We start from the raw sequence: 15,831 nt of genomic DNA on the forward strand, positions 1-15,831 counted from the left end.
CACGGCGTGCGCGTACACGTGCGCCCACTGTGCGCGCCGCCGTTCCTGCGGAATTCAGGAGGCAGTGGTCGGACTCCGGAAGACTCCTTCCTAGAAAATAATGAACAACAAATTTGACGCGTGAGTAATCAAAAGTTTCTGTGTAATATGTGCCAGGGAGTGGCCCTTCAGTCGGGACTGCAGATTCACGGGGGATAGTGACGTTAATGAAAGCTGTTGCATGTTTAAAAATATGAGAGGTGTGTCAGCTTTATTGCATGGTCCTGCATGATCTGTGAAACCTTAGACTTACATGTACACGAGAGTGAGATCCACACACACACACATGCACATACACACACAGGTGCATTTGAAACTAAGGTAAGCAACAACAGTGATTAATAGTATTTCATAATGGGGATTGTGCTGTGTTGCTAGCTTTAGCTTAGCCTAGCGGAAGGCGGACAGGCCCCGAATCCTCGGTGTAGTAGTTGCTGCGAGGCGGGGGAAGGTGCGCGCAGTGTCGGCTTAAATTAGACTCCCATGTCCCTAAAATACGGCTAGTTAGCTAACAGTGCATTGCAGGATATTCACGGTCAGAGTAGTTTAAGTGCAGGGCTGGACGTGTGTATGATAAACCGCTAACATATTTGTCATTTATTGTTAAAAAGCACACTCAGTTGACAGTTTTTAGGCTACCTAGCTAAAACAAATGCAGTACGATACAGCAGCCCTGTAGTGAATCATACCGTCATGACGGTTCTGATGTTTTAGGTTTTATTTATACAAAAGAGGGCACACTGAATATAGATATTGTCTCCATAATATAGAACAATTCAACAGCACCACAAACAACAGTTTAAACACAGCTGTAACTTTCGTAATGCTTTGTAAATAATACATTTAAAGGTCCATCGTGTACAATTTGGGTGGCTATTGTGGCAGCTAGCGGTAAGGATTGTAGATTGTAACCAGCTGAACTTCTCTGGGTTAGAATTTCTGCAGTGTTCATTGTTGAGGAGGTTTTTACCGGAAGCTAAAATATTTGCAGAGGTCGGCAAAATAAACGGATCTGGTGGTTTAAACTAAACTAAAAAAAATTAGGGATGGGGGGAAAACATCGATACAGCATAGTATCACGATTTTTTTTTGTGGCAATAATGTATTGTTACGCAGTGCCAAATATTGATTTTTTTTTTTTTACAATTATATGAATTATTAATATTACAAAGCATACAAATTAAACTTTAGGTAGCCTAATAGAACAATATAATCAGCTGCTTTTTCAGTCCACTAGATACATGTTGTTGCTGCAGTAAAAATGGCTGAAGTGAGATGAACAGACTGAAAACTTTATTTTATTAGATAAAACAGATGCTTAAGTTTTCCTTTGGGGGACAAAATTTACAGTTGAAAAAAGGTAACAAATTGCACTATATTTTATTGCAGTACTTATCGCTATAATCTTGTATAGTGATTTAAGTATTGTGATACTATCGTACCATGGATCCTCTGGTAATTCCCACCCCCTGTAAAAACACTGAATAACTTAACAAATTAGTGATTCTCCTACTTTGTTTGGCACCTTGCAGACAGCCCGCTTGCACAGCATCTGCAATTATGTGGTCACCTACTTTCTCTGATAACTTACCGTTTGCTGACGTTATTTCTGATCCATACGTTCAGAAAGGTTTTTACCTCCTCCTGCTACTCCTCTCCAAAACAAACTACCTGGTGATTCAAACTGGTAAAAATGCTGATTAAAGCAATTTCATGTCACAAATCAATGTTTCTCCAACAGTACTTGGCATGTCAGAGATCAGCTGCTAACCTAGCACCCGCTTATCTGTGCTCACCTTTTTAATTTTATAATTTCAGAGGTTTTACTGGGAGCGGAATTATCGGCAGAGGTCTCCTCCTCTATAAGATAAATGGATCCAGTGATTTAAACTGGAAAAAACAGTAGATGAAGCAGTTTCACGTTTAAAAATCTGCGTTTTCTGATGCTCTTGTCACAGAGGGGCTGCTGACTACAGTGGATGATGGCAAAATTCAAATGGCCCTATCTAGAGCTAGTGTTTGGTTAGTCTGTTCTGGGCCACTGTAGAAACATGGTGACATGGCTCATTCTAAGGTATCAAAAAAAAAAAACAACAACCCCACAATGGTTGTTATTTTCAGGTGATTATACGCTAAAGAAAACATAATTCTTGTATTGTATTCCATTCCTGCCAATATATCACCCTAAATCCTACACACTGGACCTTTAATACGTTTATTTATATAGCACCTTTCAAGAGCAAACATCACATCGCACTTAACAACAAGGAACAAAGTAGCACGTAAAAGACAAAAGAGCAGACAGGAAAATACAGACATCATGCTTAAACACAAAACACATTAAAAACTAGCTAAAAGCAAGACTACACAAATGGGTCTTGAGCTGCTTTTTAACAGTGTCCAGAGTGTCCTTAAATCTTAATTCTAATGAGAGAAAATTTAGGAACTTTAGCCTCAAAAGCATAGTTTCTGTTTGTCTTGAGCTTGGCATGAGGAACAACCAAGAAAGGAGAGGACCTCAATGATCTGCTGCTTATGTAGGGCTGCAGTAGTTCTTAAATGTAGGCGAGCGCCTGACCATGAGATCACAAGAATATTGAACTAGATTCTGAATTTGATCAAAATGGGCGGAACAAGACCTTTTGGAGGAGTTGGTCAAAAGCTTTGCAGCAGCACTTTGCACCACTTGTAGGCAATATAGGGAAGTCTTACTAAGACAGGAGAAAAGGGAATTGCAGTAGTCAAGATGGAAGGAAATAATGAATTATCATCTCAACTCAGCTGGGGACTCAATGGGCCTGAGTTGAGCAACTCTACTCAGCTGGTAGAAACAGGAGCGAACCAAACAATTAACATGCTGGTGAAAATTCAAACCCTGGTCCATATTAGACTGCATTAGTTTTAGCACAGTATACCTAATTGTCTGTCAACAGAGCTTTAATTCCCTGTGTTTCCAATCCAGCTTGAAAGATGATGACAGTGGAGACCACGACCAGGACCAAGGCTCACCGAAAGACAGTGAGAAGGAAAAAACCGAAGACGAGGAAAAGGAACAGAACACCTCCAAGAAAAAGGTCAGAGTTTTAACGAATGACTCGTGTGGGTGCAGCTTCCAGTTGGCTCAACCGCTCTCTTTTTCTCTGCAGATGGTGGTGCCAGGGGCAGGAGAGCACCCTCTTCAGTACAACTACACCTTCTGGTACTCCAGACGCACTCCAGGGAGACCGGCCAGTACTCAGAGCTACGAGCAGAACATTAAACAGATTGGCAGCTTCGCCTCGGTAATGCCCACCATGCTCTATAAGACTTTGAAAATACTTTTAAAAGACTAAAGTCTGACACGTTCTCACATCTGAAGTCAGTGTGAGTTTTTAGTCACACACTAAAAGATTTTGAAAAGACTGGGAATCATTATTTGCAAAGCTACAGCTAGATTCCCTTTGAGATTATTTCCCATCCTGCTCCTGGTGGAAAATATCACCCCAAACTCCCTTTAAGAGATTTGACATATGAAGAGTTTCTTACAAGTCGGCAAAAACACAAAAACACACGGCATCAGTATAATCCATAAAGATAAACTTTACATTTTGGATTATGTTGCCCCAACTTGCTACCAGCCCCTGGTCGGTTAGTTGTGCTAATTTAGTAGGAGGAAACTGTGGGAATTAGTGGTTAACCGTTTCCAAAAGTAAGAGTTCGCCCTAAAATAAGTGCTGGTTGGTGGGTCAGATACACGCTGAATTAAACACAGACCCTTGTTCACTCCAAATCTCCCCCAGTTTCTCCTCCTTTACCACAGTCCAAGAAAATTGAGACTTGTTCACTTATTTGCCAATCCCCAGAGTTTCCTCCATGTTTACATTCTACCCAGTTCGCTGCTTCTTGTTTGGTGCTGAAGAAAGCTCAGCTGTTGGTTGTTATAGTGTTCATGTCCTTGAACTTAACTATTTACATGAACCAAGACTAAAAACCTGCTAAAATACTAATCATTGCATGTAGGGCTGGCCTCCACTAAGAATTTTCCTAGACGCCTAGTAGGCGTCATTTAGAGACCGCATGTCGAAAAATATTAACGTAATTAATAAATAACATATTTTGGGCGGGGCAACACAATGGTTTGAGTTGAAGGTGTGAGAAAGAATAGTGTCAGTAACATTGTTAACACTGTGCTACATTACAGAGAAATACAAAACCATACTAATGAACCTTCATTAATATAGGCCTATATTTTATCTACAAGTGCACGTCACACACTGAGCAAGCAGCCTGTTAATGACGCTTTGGGCTAATGGGCATGTAGCTACTTCCATGTTTCAGATGATACGTCATGTTTGTAGTCGACCAATGAAGACATATCACCTTGGGTTCGTCCTTCACCTTCTCAAAATGATCCCACACTTTGGATTTCCTGCCCGACATGTTGTTAACTAGCCTGTGGAATAACCGCAGGTACCAGTCGTGGAAAGCAGGGGGCCGTACACATGCCGCGTCTTTACCCACCTGTGAGGTTGGATGCTGGAAGCTGCTCTTGTGCCTTTTGTATGCCAGCTTTCAAGTGCTTGGTGGCAGGTTGCTTTTGAGGTTGCTAGTCAACCTTAACAAGCATCATACAGCCTATTTACCTGAAATCCTGGGTAGCCCTGCACTAACATGATCAACTTTACCGTATTTATCAGACTGAATATTTACAGAAGAAGGGAAAGAGATCTGTCGGCTGTGATTGGTTTGTAATGTGACTCCTGTCTGACTGCTGAACGTGGCCACTTCCTGTGTCTGTCCTTTCAAATTAAATTCCCACATGGTCCAGTCATATAGGTTTTGATTTATTTTGACAAGGTGTAGCTCCTGATAGAGTTTCACTTACTTAAGACAGCTTGAACTTACCACCTTACGCAAATGGTAGCAGTAACAGGAGTATACATGAGGAAGAACTAATGATTTTATTCTGACATTGGAAATTTGTCTGCAACAGTGAAATAGCTTGACGAGTAATTTGGATGCTCTTTGCTTTTGTTTATCACTGTAGCCAGACACAGCACAAATTTATAAATACAATCTCATCCAGACTCATGCTGATATAAACATCTCTTGTCAATCCCAAGGTGGAGCAGTTCTGGCGTTTCTATAGTCACATGATCCGGCCAGGTGACCTGACAGGCCATAGTGACTTCCATCTCTTCAAGGAGGGTATTAAACCCATGTGGGAGGTGAGTACTCTGAGATCTGAACTCTATCTTGTCATACATTGAATCTATTTCGTTTTCTGAACCACGCCTGTGTTGTTTTTAGGATGATGCCAACAAGATGGGTGGGAAGTGGATCATCCGATTGAGGAAAGGCCTGGCGTCTCGTTGCTGGGAGAACCTGATCCTGGCCATGCTCGGGGAGCAGTTCATGGTTGGAGAGGAGATTTGCGGGGCCGTGGTGTCAGTACGCTTCCAGGTGAATACACAAACAGACACATATGTTATACCTAGTCACACACTGCCTATTTCAGTAAACTCAGACATGCATCCCCTGCTTCTTTTCTCCAGGAGGACATCATCTCCATCTGGAACAAAACAGCTAGTGACCAGGCGACCACCGCCCGCATCAGAGACACCCTGCGTAGAGTCCTCAACCTGCCTCCCAACACCATTATGGAGTACAAGACTCACACAGACAGCATTAAGTATGTATGTCTCATCGTTTTATTATTTTCTCTCTCTCTCTCACGTAAATGTATGCATGATCACAAACTTCACGTTTTCTCACATTTCTGTTGGTGTTACACTCTAACTATAATGAATTAAAGTTGTTACAGGGAGCACAATATAAAACAGTGCTAATGTTACTCACAACTTAAACAGATATAGAGTTGTGGTAATATTTTTTTAAACCAAAAATTCAAACATTTAAGATTTGGTGCTTCTAATTTGAATATATTTGGGTTTTTGACTGTTGGTTTGAAAAAACAGTAAGTTCAAGATTTCGCCTTAGGCTGTGGTAAACTGTGATTTTTCACAATTTTCTGAGAAAATGATTAACATTATAACTGATACTGTTTGTTGCAGCGCTACTTTGGAGTATTATACTGTCACTCTTCTTCGGCAGTAATGATTTCCTAATTAAATGCTTTCATTACAACATTTACAACTATCAAAAGGCAGACAAATCTGTTTTGAAGTTAGATATAGTATTTAGATGAAAATGCTTACTAATCTTATGCTGTGTCTCAAATTGTGTACTTCTGTCCTTACACTTAATATTTTCAGTGCATAAGTGCGTTCACACTGAGAAGTACGGAAAAATGCAGTGCACAATGAGTACCCGGATGGTGCACTCAAAACGGTTAAGAAGTTGAGTGTGGAACTATGGACACTTCTTGCCCTCAGTGGTCACCATCTTGGCTACGTAGCTGAAAGGGAGGGACTGTTACACCCGCAAACATAATAACAGCCCACAAACGTAATAAACCACAAACATAATACAAATCTGCAGCTTTGAATGTAATAATCCCGCAAATGTAATAAATTTCCCATTAAATCCGTATTAATAAGAGGCAGAAGAAAATAAAATAAATCCAATTAAACAACATATTTGCTGCCACAGAGTAATTCTGTGAACTGACAAGGAATGACCAGTGTGTGTGTGTGTGTGTGTGTGTGTGTTTCTGTAAGTTATTTCTAACTTACTCAGAACACTGCTCTGTCACTTTCTGACTCGCCCCACCTGACCTGCGGGTTGCTTGTCAAGACACGCATCACTATTGGCAAGTGTATAAGTAAACAAACAACAACAACCACAAAGATCATTATTCAGTCTCATATTAAATTTGTGGGAAGTTATTACAGTTTAGATTTTCACCTTCCCACATATGTAATAATTTCCTGCAAATGTAATAGTTATTACATTTGCGGAAAATTGTGTGTTATGTTTGTAGTAGGCAGCTGCTATTATGTTTTGTGGGAAATTTATTTGAGGGATTATTACATTCAAAGCTGCAGATTTGTATTACATTTGTGGTTTATTACGTTTGTGGGCTGTTATTACATTTGCGGGTGTAACAGGGACCACCTTTCAAACTAGAAATAGGGCCGAGGACTGTGCGACCATGAACGTCGCTGCATTGTACAAATACATGTGTTTTGTGCACTAAGCACCACTATACTGTTGTCTGATATAAGCCAGCAGTATGTTTATTGGGTTGATTAAGCAGTCTGTGATGATTTGGTACCGCAAATGATAACACGAATGCTAATGCTAGTTTGCTAACTACCTAATTTGCTGTCGTCATTTCCGGTGATTGCACAATGGCTGTGTTTGGTTTGAGACAACACTACCCTGTTGAAGTACACAGTGCACATAGTATACTACATGGAAGTGTACTAACGGAAGTATGTGATTTGAGACACAGCATTAGTCACACTTCAGTCATCTTTATCCTTCATAGTTTTAGTTGACAAAAAGTCATTACAGTTTAGTCAACAACTTTTAGTCAAAATGTTTCTCTCTTTAATTAAATTAGGCTAATACAGTTATCGGAAATTGTAATTAGGGTGTGACAGATTGTATCACGTGTTGAAATTTCATTTATTAACTACAAATTATTTCTCATCGTTTGAAAGCTCAAAACCTAAAACCTTGAGAATCTAAATAACTAAATTGAGAAAAATACACAACTATTTGTACTCAGGTTCACTGTTGACTCTTGACTTTACAATCTCATTGTTAAGAAGCAGAAAATTAACTTTATTTTAGGCTGATTTATCTTTAAATCTTCAAAATGTTAATCTGGAGGTTCAAACTCATCTCCTCGCAGTCAGTGATTTAAATGGCAATGTTTAGCTCTGTCTGAGAAAACTCAGCTGAGTTCAGACTGTTTACTCACAGCACCTACCTGTCTGTCAAGCTAACAGCCACCGCTGCGAACAACAAACTTCACAAATTTATTCAACAGCTCCAGCGTCCACAGCCAGACACACGGCTGCTTATTTACTGCCAGATTACAGCTCACAACTTGTGCTAATGGCTAATGCTGCTCTATCATCCTGGCTCCAACTACTTACTGCTGTTTATCAACCAGTTAGTGCTCCAGTCTCATACTGCTCATACAGTCTGATAGTCCACCACTAACATTTTGGCCCTATTTCATGTTGTCATGGAAAAAAGGTTGTTAGCAAATATTTTTTGCTGTTTCGGGGTATACATTATAAAAGAGAGACAAGTAAGATACAAACATGTGCAGCTCCATCACGTTTCATTCGCTTTTGCAGTAAACTGATGCAGTTCAGTCAGACAAGTCAAGTTTCAAATGTTTATTTCAACAGCAGAACATAGTTAGTTTGGCATCTAGTCTCAGGCCCCATCGCTCCCCGCAGATAAGTTCATATGAGATACTGGGAAGGGATGATTCAATATCCCCCCCCTTGCTGGAGCCTGCAGGGGGACACTGAGGTGGAGGTGGTTTCTGAAAGAGCAAGCAGCGGTACTGATGCAAGGCAGCAGCGCTTTGACGAGGCATAGGGAGAGCTGGGAAGGTTTTGCAGCTTAAATAGCCTGCCAAAATGATGAATGACTGCCTAAACTAGCTTGCAGGCGGCAGTCCGTTTGTGATCCTCCCACCGAAAAGGCCTAAATATCCAAACGTTTTATTTTGAATGATGATGTGCTGCATCCTTTGTTTTTTTACAGAGCATGGGAAGACTTCCATGGACTGGTGAATGCTAGTGGCGGACGTTAGACCCTCAAACAGAGAACCTCTGCCAGAGTAAGAAATGTTGATGATTTTAAAACTAGTTCAAAGTGAAAGAAATAGTTTTTCTCTGATGTACTTTGCCTCATTCTAATGTTATTTGTTACGGAGTCATAAGAATGTGATATTAAAGATGAAATCTGCAAAATATAAGAAAATAAATGTGGGTAAGAATTAGTATAAATAAAGGGATAAAAAATAGATACATAAAACAAATATAGTATTTTTTTTATAAAAATAAAAAAAATATTCAGAAAAAAATAATGGGTTTATATGCAAAAATTATTTTATTTATTTATCTTTATAGTTCCATATTTTGTTTATTTGCTTATTTATTCTTTTATTTCTTCCTCTTTTTTTTCCACATTTATTTTATTAGTCTTTTATAGATTTTTTTTTTTTTTTTTTTTTTTTTTTTTTTGGTGCCCCTATAACTCCATACTTGATCTCTGTTTGTGTTGTGTAGGTGTGTGTATATGTGATGTGCTGGGGGATGTCGAGTCTAGGGAAGGATACCTCTACGTGGATTGGCACTGTGTAACAAGAAGACAGTGCAAAGGCAGGAACAGAGGCAAGAAGACCATTCCTTCTTTGAGTCTAAAATTGGAAATGAACAGAAAAGCCTGTCAACAAAAACACTGAACTAAGCCGAAGAGAGAAATATGCGTTACTTTTAATCAACCAGAGAAGAATGAAGCCTCCAGTTTTTATTTTTTATTTTTGTTAATGCAAGGTGTAACATCTGTAAACTTGCCACCAGAGGGAGGCCACGTGACTGGTGTTTGCTGATCTGGTCATTAGCTGTTAACAAAGTGTACTTGACAAAATACAACAAAACCAATATGTTATAATACTGTTTCTGGATTCATCGCTTAACATAACATCACACACCTCCTGCTGTTTAAAATTAGTCTGTGTTAATCTGTTTCATTGGGACTCAAACAGGGTTGCAGGTAGATGTTATTTTATTACAGTGCTGTATTTTAACTACGATTCCTCTGGTCATTTCGAACTAGAATGATTACTATTATTGTGTACGATATATTTGTAAATACAGTCCACATCAAAGATCACTAAACTGAATCAGCAGTGATTCTCCATCTTTGATCTGGAAGTTGAATCCCAAAGGATGAGGACCATCCTGTGTTGGGCAGAAGGTTGTATAACCGGCATCTTAAGAATGGACTGCCAAGCTGCCTAACTCACTGTGCCTGGCCTCGAGCCCGACCCCGAACCATTTTTTTCCCTTTTGTCTGTTTTGTCTTTATCCCGCCTTGAAAGAATCCAAGGGACGGGGCTCTGCTTTAATGTCCTCAACGAAAGGTGTACAAGCGTCCTGAAACACTGACCTTCACTCCTTTTTTCCATTTTGTAGTAAAAGAAATGAGACTGGACCCCGGATCAGGGTCTGTTACAGTTTTTATCAATTCCTTGGGGAGCATTTTTTGGAACCATGTCAAGAAAGCGCTTATAGTTCGTTGAAAAACTGTAATGCTGCCCATGTATGGTGGTGTGATGATGGGTGCAGGTGTGTGTCAGAAGTGAAGAAACACTGTTGGATGTACACCTGATGGATTATAGCAATAAATGTCAAATATGCATCTGCTGCTAAAGCTGGTCCAGTGTCTTTTTCTTTCATGAATATATGTAATCACTGATGTTTCCCCTGTTTTATTGCAAACACAATTCAGTGGTGTAGTCTCTGATGCCATGAAGAGACGAGGCTGGCGTGCCCCATCAGTTCCAGCCTTCTTTCAGTGGTGTTAGTTTTATTCTCATACCTCCTTCTCATGGATCAGCTCATTTCAAAGAACATGTAATTCTGTAGAGAAAATAGTGATAACAGGATTAAATGAGTGAGCCGATGTAGTTATTAAAGGACAACTTCAGTATTTTTCAACCTGGTCCCTATTTCCCCATGTTTATGTGTGCGTATGATTCATGGGTACCACTCGTTCTAAAATTGGTTCAGTATTGAGGTGCGAAACGAGCTAAAACGGTAACGGGGGCAAATGCGTCCCAAATGCGGCAAGTGCTTTTTTTCGCCACTGACCGGTTCAGATCGCCAGTGCTATCTCTGTAGATAACATATTATAGCGGCCCTGGGGCAGTGGTGAGTGTGAATGAGTGGAGTCAGCTGTCAGTCAGTGTTGGAGCAGAGAGGGGGAGGGCTGCTCCACTGGGTACTGTAATTGAGTATGTGTGTATGAAGTGTGTGTGTTATACTAGAAGAGTCAGAGTTTGGGACGGAGTCTTTTACATGCTACCCCCCTGTAGTGTTACCGGAGTTTCTGGAGTGCTCAAATAAACGGGCCTTTTTCCTGAACGCAAGAACAGGATGTTGCGCAACACCCCGTACAGCTTTCATAGGCTGCCTTTGTCGGACGGCGAGATGCTGAAGTTGTGGCTAGTTGTGCTACAAATGGATGCTAATACTCCTGTCCAGACACTGCGCCTTGCAGACCATCGGGTCTGCAGTGCTCACTTCTCCCAAGATGACTACTGCCAGCTGAAGAGGAGAAGACATCCAATCCCGAAACACCTCTTCCTCAAGAAAACGGCTGTCCCACGAGTAGAGAGAGCTACAGACACAGTGGAGCAAAGCTCGTGACATCACACAGCCCAGAGGTAAGGGAAAGGCTAGTACGCTATTTACAGAAATAGCACTGGCGATCTGAACCGGTCAGTGGCGAAAAAACACACACTTCATACACACATACTCACTTACAGCACCCAGCGGGGCAGCCCTCCCCCTCTCTGCTCCAACTCTGACTGACAGCTGACTCCACTCTTAACACTGGCGATCTGAACCGGTCAGTAGCGAAAAAAGCACTTTTAATGCGCAAACTTATACGGGATGCATTTGCCCCCGTTACCGTTTTAGCTCGTTTCGCGGCTCCCAGTTGCATCCACCTCCCTCAATACTGAACCAATTTTAGAACGAGTTGTACCCATGAATCATACGCACACATACACATTGGGAAATAGAGCCCAGGTTGAAAAATACCGAAGTTATCCTTTAAGACCTTTTTCACAGCAGATATTTTCATGTCATTGTAGGAAAAGTACTGATGTTACTATTAACAATGTCTGTGTATTAAGCTGCAGTCCCAGTAAACATGGTAGCTTGTATAATACCAGAAACCTTGACTCTTCCATGAGTTATTTTAAAGGGACAGTTCACCCCAAAGTCAAAAATACATATTTTTCCTTTTTCCTGTACTGCTATTTATCAAGCAAGATTGTTGGAGAGTTCACCTTCTTTTAAATGCAGTAGAATTTGATTGTAGTCGTCTTGTGGTTCTCAAATCTACAAACCTTGTAAGAATTTTCATGTAAGAACTGTTCTTCCACCCAAACAACACCTGTTGACCGAATCACCATGCAGAAGGAAGTGTGCATCCACTGCTAGCTCACCTAGTACCCCTCTGCGAGCTAACATTACAGTTAAGCACAGGAAAGGCATTAATGTTTTTATTTGGCGCTGTCATGAAAAAAGCCTCTATTAGTATATTCATGTTTCCTTCTATGTGGTGGTATGAGTGGTGGGTGTAGTTTGTAGAAAGAAAATCGCTCTGACAAGAAACTGCTCACCACAAGGTCTGTTGTTTACTATGACTATTGTTTACATACTATACTATGACGTTTTTTAAAATGCCATACTGTGACTTTTTACGTACGATACTGAGTTTTTTTGACATGCTACACTATGACTTTTTTGACATACTACGCTGACATTTTTTACTACTTTCTGATGGCACACTGTTGCACACTTTTAACATACTATACTATGATTTTGATGACTTTGTTTGACATGATGTACTCAGACTTTTTTTTGACATACTACAATAGGGTTTTTTTTCAGCGTACTATACTATGACTTTTTACGTAAACTATGACATTTTTATAACTTTTTTCAACATACCATACTATGACTTTTTTCGACACACTAGACTATGACGTTTTTATGGCATATTATAGTATGACTTTTTTTGACATACTATACTATGATTTTTTTATTACTTTTTTGACAAACTATACTGTGACATGTTTATGAATTTTTTCGACATTCTATACTATGACGTTTTTATGACTTTTTGTGACATACTATACTATGACGTTTTGTATTACTTTTTTGACATACGATACTAAGACGTTTTTTTTTTTACTTTTTTCGACATACTATACTATGACTGTTTTTGACATACTATCCTATGACGTTTTAATGACTTTTTTTTCACATACTATACTATGACGTTTTGTATTACTTTTTTGACAAACTATACAATGACGTGTTTATGACTTTTTTCAACATGCTATACTATGATGTTTTTATGACTTTTTTTGACATACTATACTATCACGTTTTTATGACAATTTTTAACACACTATACTATGACTTTTTTGACATACTATACTATCAAGGTTTTATGACTATTTTCGACACATTATACTATGACTTTTTTTTCGATATACTATACTGTGACGTTTTTATTACTTTTCTGTCATACTATATTATGACATGTACATGACTTTTTTCGACATACTATACTATGACGTTTTTTTAAACTTTTTTTGACATTCTATACTATGACCTGTTTATGACTTTGTTCGACATTCTATACTATGACGTTTTATGACTTTTGTCGACATTCTATACTATGATTTTTTATGACTTTTTTGACAAACTATACTGTGACTTTTTTATGACTTTTTTTAACATTCTATACTATAACGTGTTTATGACTTTTTTCGACATTCTATACCATGACGTTTTTTTTTTTTACTTTTTTCGACATACTATACTAAGACGTTTTGTATTACTTTTTTTGACATGCTATACTATGATGTTTTTATGACTTTTTTGACATACTATACCATGACGTTTTTATAACTTTTTTCGACACACTATACTATGATTTTTTTTGACATACTATACTGTGACGTTTTTATTATTTTTTTGACATACTATACTATGATGTTTTTATACCATTTTAGACATACTATACTATGACGGTTTTTTTTTTTTTTAAATTTCGACGTACTATACTATGACTGTTTTTGACATACTATCCTATGATGTTTGTATGACTTTTCTTTTACATATTATACTATGACTTTTTTCGACTAGTAGTTTTGTATTACTTTTTTGACAAACTATACTATGACGTGTTTATGACTTGTTCAACATACTTTACTATGACTTTTTTCGATGTTACACCATGATGTTTTTTCAACATACTATAGTATGATATTTTCGACATACTATACTATGACTTTTTTGACACACAATATTATGACGTCTTTATGACTTTTTTCGACATACTATACCATGAGGTATTTATGACTTTTGTCGACATACTATACTATGAGGTTTTCATGACTTTTTCCCACATATTATACTATGACTTTTTTCGAGATACTATACTGTGACGTTTTTATTACTTTTTGACATACTATACTATGACATGTTTATGACTTTTTTCGACATATTTTACTATGACTTTTGTGTTATTTTTTTGACATACTATACCATGACGTTTTTATACCTTTTTAGACATACTATACTATGATGTTTTTTTTAAAACATTTCGACATACTATACTGTGACTGTTTTTGACATACTATCCTATGACGTTTTTATGACCTTTTTTTGACACATTATACTATGACTTTTTTTGACATACTATACTATGACGTTTTGTATTACTTTTTTTGACAAACTATACTATGACGTGTTTATGACTTGTTCAACATACTTTACTATGACTTTTTTCGACATGCTATACTATGATGTTTTTTCAACATACTATAGTATGATATTTTCGATATACTACACTATGACGTTTTTATGAATTTTTTCGACATACTATATTATGACTTTATTGACACACAATACTATTACGTGTTTATGACTTTTTTTGACATACTTTACTATGATGTATTTATGACTTTTGTCGACATACTATACTATGACTTTTTTCGACATACAATACTATGAGGTTTTTAGGACTTTTTTCCCACATAATATACTATGACTTTTTTATGACTTTCTTCGACATATTACACTATGACGTGTTTCTGATTTTTTTCCGACATACTATGCTATGACTTTTTTGACATACTTTACTATAACTTTTTTCTGACTTTTTTGACATATTATACTATGACTTCTTTCGACATACTATACTATGACTTTTTTGTGACTTATTTCCACATGCTTTACTATGACTTTTTTCGACATACTATACTATGATGTTTTTATGACTTTTTTTTTGACATACTATACTTTGACTTTTTTTATTATGACTTTTTTGACTTGCTATACTATGACTTCTTTGGCACACTACACTATGACATTTGTATGCCTTTTGATGACATACTACAGTACTTGACAAACTATACTATGACAGTTGTTTTGATTTTTGATGAAATGCTTTTCTATGACTTTTTTGACATACCATACTATGATATTCTCTTGACTTTTTGGCTCTGTATTATGACATTTTTGACATGCTATACTTAGGCTTTTTTGACATACTATACTATGAATTTTGACATGCTATACTACTACTGTAACAGGTAGGGTTAGAACCCAAAAGAACACCAGGGACACACGGAACAGTTTATACTGAGCTTTATTACACCACTTAATACAGGGAATGCAGAGTGGTGAGGCAACAGAGAGAGTCAATGTTCAGTTTCAGAATCCCCAGGGGAACAGAATAAGCCTGCAGCTCTTCAGCACACAAGTCAGGTACCAGCATCCGCCGGGCACACAGCAGTTCAATAGCGAGTGATGGTAGGGAGAAAGTGATGTCAGAAGAGCTGAGATTCCACCACCAGTAGTACCCACTGGGAGAGCAGTCTCTCCAATGCGAAGCCGGCCATCAACAGGGGAGAGCTTGACAGCAGCGATGAAATGTGGAATCTGTGGCGCAAACTCGAAGGCGAGGCTGACTGCCGCACAACGAAAATATCCACAGCTCAGAAGGTAACAGGTGACTGAGCGTTAAACTCACTTTGGAAAGCTGGATGATGACCATTCCAGAAAGCCA

General features: G+C 38.4%; 2 protein-coding genes across 4 annotated transcripts in view; one reads left to right on the forward strand and one right to left on the reverse strand.

Moving 5' to 3' along the window:
- eif4e2 (eukaryotic translation initiation factor 4E family member 2) lies at positions 1-10,386 on the forward strand. 3 transcript variants are annotated; one of them, XM_033651154.2, is made up of 8 exons: positions 1-120; positions 3,002-3,113; positions 3,186-3,320; positions 5,142-5,246; positions 5,329-5,481; positions 5,574-5,714; positions 8,713-8,788; positions 9,240-10,386. In XM_033651154.2, exons 1-7 carry the CDS (start codon positions 101-103, stop codon positions 8,746-8,748), a joined length of 702 nt encoding a protein of 233 aa, XP_033507045.1. In that variant the 5' UTR covers positions 1-100; the 3' UTR covers positions 8,749-8,788; positions 9,240-10,386. The 3 variants fall into 3 exon arrangements, with proteins under 3 accessions (XP_033507045.1, XP_033507043.1, XP_078029397.1); XM_033651152.2 differs by having other exon boundaries at positions 5,574-5,710; XM_078173271.1 differs by having other exon boundaries at positions 3,002-3,320; positions 5,574-5,710.
- The window catches only part of LOC117272302 (phospholipid scramblase family member 5), a 20,109-nt gene continuing 13,752 nt past the window's right edge, over positions 9,475-15,831 (reverse strand). The window contains exon 8 of the mRNA XM_033651151.2: positions 9,475-10,595. Within this exon, the coding sequence (XP_033507042.1) occupies positions 10,569-10,595 (27 nt within the window). The 3' untranslated portion in view covers positions 9,475-10,568. The remainder of the gene's footprint in view (positions 10,596-15,831) is intronic.

This window comes from Epinephelus lanceolatus, chromosome 12, assembly GCF_041903045.1.
Source record: "Epinephelus lanceolatus isolate andai-2023 chromosome 12, ASM4190304v1, whole genome shotgun sequence".
NCBI lineage: Eukaryota > Metazoa > Chordata > Actinopteri > Perciformes > Serranidae > Epinephelus > Epinephelus lanceolatus.

Coding starts and splice junctions, on each gene's coding strand:
- eif4e2 (XM_078173271.1), top strand. CDS start 101: ATGAACAACAAATTTGACGC. Junction 5,247..5,328: donor GTATTAAACCCATGTGGGAG/GTGAGTACTCTG, acceptor TGTTGTTTTTAG/GATGATGCCAACAAGATGGG. Junction 5,711..8,712: donor ACTCACACAGACAGCATTAA/GTATGTATGTCT, acceptor GTTTTTTTACAG/AGCATGGGAAGACTTCCATG.